This window comes from Hylaeus volcanicus, chromosome 7 (genome assembly GCF_026283585.1).
Source record: "Hylaeus volcanicus isolate JK05 chromosome 7, UHH_iyHylVolc1.0_haploid, whole genome shotgun sequence".
Taxonomy (NCBI): Eukaryota; Metazoa; Arthropoda; class Insecta; order Hymenoptera; family Colletidae; genus Hylaeus; species Hylaeus volcanicus.
Window position 1 is genome coordinate 7,925,695 of NC_071982.1, and position 4,781 is coordinate 7,930,475.

Sequence of the window (4,781 nt, forward strand, 5' to 3'; positions counted from 1 at the left end):
GAAATAGAGTCTCTCGGTACTCGTCGCGTGTATGCTACTCGCTTCTTGGATCCTCATAGGATACAGGAATTAGGATAGAGGAACAGAAAAATGATATTCTCACGAATTCAAGCGTGTTTATAGTGTCACCCTCGTTCGGAAATCTGTTCCAAGTGTTCTGGGACTTTTATGACGGGTTAACCATCACGTCGTACCCGTCGTTCCCCCGATAGTCTCAGAAAATAGCACGGGAACGCCGCACAGTGGGTCAAAACGGCTCTCGGCGATCAAAAATCCGTAACTTTGGTTCTCTTGAAAATATTTTAATGAAATTTTAGGAACTCATTCCCTATATTATGATATTTAAATTGTATTAGTATAAATCAACTTGAGCTACAAGGTATTCAAATATTCACGTATAAAGTGTAACGCGTTTCAATATCTTTCACTTGTTTGACATATTTATTGTTATTTAACCAAAATTCGACTCAAACCTGTTATTAACTACGAGAGAAACGTATTTAGTAATTTAAAAATGACAAGATGTACGTAATAATCATAGAAGTAAGCGTACAAACGTACATACTATTTTCCGCACGAGTCCTACTTAGTACAATCACCAATTTTTCGAAAAGGGACACGAAGGGGCACCTGATCATTGCAGAATCGGATAGAGGAAGGTTCAGCCTTTTCAGTGATAGCAATTAAACCTCGGACAAGTGCGGTCAATTTTTTATAACAATGCGTAAAATTAAGAGTTCCGTCAAACGTATATATGTATTATTTTAGACTCGATCCTCATAATTTAAAAATTGTCTACATTCCAACATAGCTTGTCATCATGAGGAGTTCGTATACATGTTTATCTTCTCGCTAAATCCATTGAAAAGTCTGTATGACAGACACAACCATCGCATCTAGTACCGCTTTTCGATTATCAAGCGCTGCGGCCAACACGTGTTTAGTCTAATTTAATCGCCATTTTCTCGAAATTGAACACCTAGGGGCACCTGATCTTTGCAGAATCGGATAGAGGATGGTTCACCCTTTCCTGTGACAGCAATTCAACCTCGGACAAGTGCGGTCAATTCTTTATAACCATGCGTAAAGTTACAATTTTACTTAAATATACTTCTCTCCGAGGAGGCCCTATTATTTAAAAAGTTGTTAACATTTTGACTTACTTTATGCATTGCATACTATCTATACACATCTAGTAGACATTATAATTCATTTGTATATCGTCTTTCCGAGCAAATTTTTATAGAATTGTACATTGAAGTTAGGAGTAATATCGTAAGCGTTTTGCTTGGGCGAATTTCAACTGGCTTTGAATGCGCAGCACAGCAAAACGGAAGCAAATATCAAAAAACGGATCGGACTACGTTAAACAGCAATTTCTCCTCTATCGATGTACAGAAACAGTTTTTCCATGCTTTCGGCCGTTTCGTCCCACCGTGCGCCGAAGGTGACGACCCCTGTAGTCGGTAGACGTCGAGGGTCTTGTTACACGATGCGAATCCTGCACTGGCGCCCCAGTCATGACGGCACGGGAGGGGGGAGTCGGTTACGTTCCACGTGACACGCTGGCGCCCCGGTGGTAGGGATCGATCGGTGGTCACGTGACCGGCTGGCGCCGAGAGGTGGGGACGCACCTACCACCCCTTCGGGAGGAGCGAACCGGCGAGCCAGGAAGACCGTCGGCATTCTGACCTGGTAAGTCGCCAGTGTCGGATCGTGAGAAAGTGATTAAGGGTAGTCTCGCACCGCAGGACATTTAAATCTACTCTAACCGGACTCTGTTCGAACAAGGAAACGGTATCCTTTGTATAGCCGGGGAACCTACCGCGACGCTGTGAATCTACATCGCCTAATCGCTTCGACGCGCGATTCGAAACGACACGAGCACGACCGGGACTCGAATTGCGCTTATTTATTTGGAATCGTGCACGGATCGGATACCAAACGATTCTTCTCCTTAATTTATTCGCTAGTGTTTACACGGGGCTAGGATACGAGAAGAGAGGAAACAAAGAGAAGGAAACTATATCTGATCGGTCGAACTCGGTCGGACGTAGAGAACACGAGAGAGACGAGAGTGTGTTGTTGTGTATACGGAGAAGCGTAAAAGAAACATCTGTATATTGGTTTTTTCTTTCTCTCCTTCTACCTCGTGTCGCGTATTATTTTCGCGTAGACAGCCTCTAGGTGAGTGTTTATTCGAAGTCATCGGCCGGAACCAAGGTCCTGTACTCGTACGTGTAACACGTACACGGCACGTGTCCCACGTGTGTATTTGTATATTATTTTTTGTGAAGTGTTGAGTGTCCCGAGGGAGCGTCTTCCCGTTACCAAGTATATATACATGTATAGATATACGTGTGTATATATTGTGTGAACTCTTGCTACCGTATCTTTGCGATCGATTCGTGGATGCTCTGTATGGTCGCGGCGGGCGAAAAACGGTTTGGCAACGTGGCACGTGAGTAAAGTGAACGACGACGACGACAACGACGACCGCGGCGAGAGGAGACGAAGGAAAAAAAGAAAGAAACAAAGAAAAGAAAAGACTGGCACGAGATACAGCGTCGTATCCGTCGAGGTTCCTTGGACACGACGGGGAAACTTGGATCGCGTAGTCGTAGGAACGCGCGAGGCTGTCGTCACAGCCGCCTGCCGTGCTTGGTGAGGTTAGAAACGCTACGGGAACATGGATCTGCTTTGCTGCGAGACCACGGAGACGGAATGCAGAGCCTACGCTGATCCAGCTCTTCTCGGCGACGAACGCGTGCTGCAGAATCTGCTGAAAACCGAGGAGAGATACGCGCCCAGCAGTTCTTACTTCGAGTGCGTGCAGAGGGACATCTCGCCGCTCATGCGCAAGATCGTCGCGGAGTGGATGTTGGAGGTAAGCATCCGTTTCCGGTCCACGTGTCGTCCTTGAATTTCGCCAAATTTCGCGAATTCTGCGATCGGTATTTTTCCTTTGGAATCTTTCCAAACGATTATTAGCGTTATTATTTCGGTGGAAAACGAAACGTGGTCAGGTAGTTGATGAACTCTGGGTTGGAAATTCGTTCGGTCACTTACTTGTCAATCTTTCGATTTCGAAATCTTTCGCGTCGATAATCGATCGTGGATTTAACGGTCTCTGCGTTCCATTGTTGACGAGTCTACGTTGACAGCAGTGTCGATAATGGGACGCTAGACTGTTGCAAATGTTTAACACGAGTGTTTTAATGTCCGGGACTTTGGTTCGAGATTTTTTTAATGATCGTTCGTCCTGTCAGCTGATTCGTGTCAGAAATTCCAACGAAGCGTCGCGAATAGAAGCTTTAGTCGACAATTTATAGCAAATATTTCGTCGATAATAAAAGCACGATAACATAGTACTTTTTTTCAATTACCGGATATATATATATATATATATATATATACACATCTTACGTAATGGTACACAGCGCATCTCCGCGACGTTGACCGCCCACGAGCAATTATTTGCATCGAAAGGGAAGAGAGCGCATTTTTCGACTCCCGACAGCATTTCCGAACTATGAGCTCATCCATTGTACAGCGAAAACCAGTATGAAAGGTGGAAGGGTGGATCCGCGTTGGCAAGTGTCGCGATAAATGTTCGCGTCGAGCAAATCGCTAGGCACGAGCAGAAAAGAAAGATTACGAATTTTGTATTATTTTTATTTAGATAAGAGCGGTATCCGTCCGTGGCCACGTGACGTGCAAAATTCCATCGGCGACCATTGCCGAGGCTCGAGCGTCGCTATCGAACAGGTTCGCACTAGTTCGTTTTTCGGTTAGGCGATGGCAGGCGTCGAAAGTCGCGGATGAACGTTCGGATTAGTATTTTTGGCCGTGGCGCGTGTGACCGTGACGTCGAAGACGCGTCTGGAGTCCCTTTAAAATTTTAAAAACACGCTGATATGCGTAGGTGCGCCTCGTGGCTGTCCGTAGCACGAGACGATCGAATAATATTCGAATAATAAGTAAAAGCAATGTGTATGAATCTTTTTGTACGGAATTTTAAACAACTTACAAAATTTCCAGATGTTCACTGTGGAACAGTCGCACTTGTTTTTCGATTTATTATTTCTTTCAATTTTTAAAGAATTGAAAGTCGAAGATGTAGGTTTGTGTTTGACGTTTAGAGTTGGTTTTATTCCAAGATTCACTCCGTGCCAGTGATTACGTTCGGCGGTGTAGTTTCGTCGTCATTGACGAGACGAATCGTGTCAGCACGATAAGTCACGGGTTACGTCAGCCCACGGTTTGCCAAATGCGACTTGATAACGCCGCTGGCATTCATAATTAATATTTAATGCTCGCAACAAATTCGGGCCACCTTTGTATCGAGATCAAGTTTCGCTATTTTGCGTGTCTCCGGAGACCCGGTCGGCGATAAACTTGGAAATACAACATTCAGCCAGAGAGAGAAGTGTAATTTAATGGCGGAGGTCCACTTAACGCTTCGGTTCGATTTAGAAACCGTCGCGATAAAGGTTTAGATAAAAATTAAAAAATAAAAGATAATTTACTAGTCGATCCTCTAATTCGAATCAGGAAATGGAACAATGTTACGTGTAAGATTCTTCCAAGTACAGGATATCGCAATCAAAATTGCCGGTCATTCGCGTTAAAAAAGATCGTTTCGATTTAGAAACCTTCGTGATAAAGGTCCAGATAAAAATTTCGAGTAAAAAATAATTTACCAATCGATCGCCTAATTCGAATCAGGAAATCGAACAATGTTATGTGTGAAAAGAAATTGGTTCGATTTAGAAACCGTC

General features: G+C 44.0%; 1 protein-coding gene across 1 annotated transcript in view; it reads left to right on the forward strand.

Annotated features, from left to right (window-relative positions):
• Positions 1-1,662: 1,662 nt before the first annotated feature.
• The window catches only part of LOC128879240 (G1/S-specific cyclin-D2), a 51,959-nt gene continuing 48,840 nt past the window's right edge, over positions 1,663-4,781 (forward strand). The window contains exon 1 of the mRNA XM_054128200.1: positions 1,663-2,887. Within this exon, the coding sequence (XP_053984175.1) occupies positions 2,690-2,887 (198 nt within the window). The 5' untranslated portion in view covers positions 1,663-2,689. The remainder of the gene's footprint in view (positions 2,888-4,781) is intronic.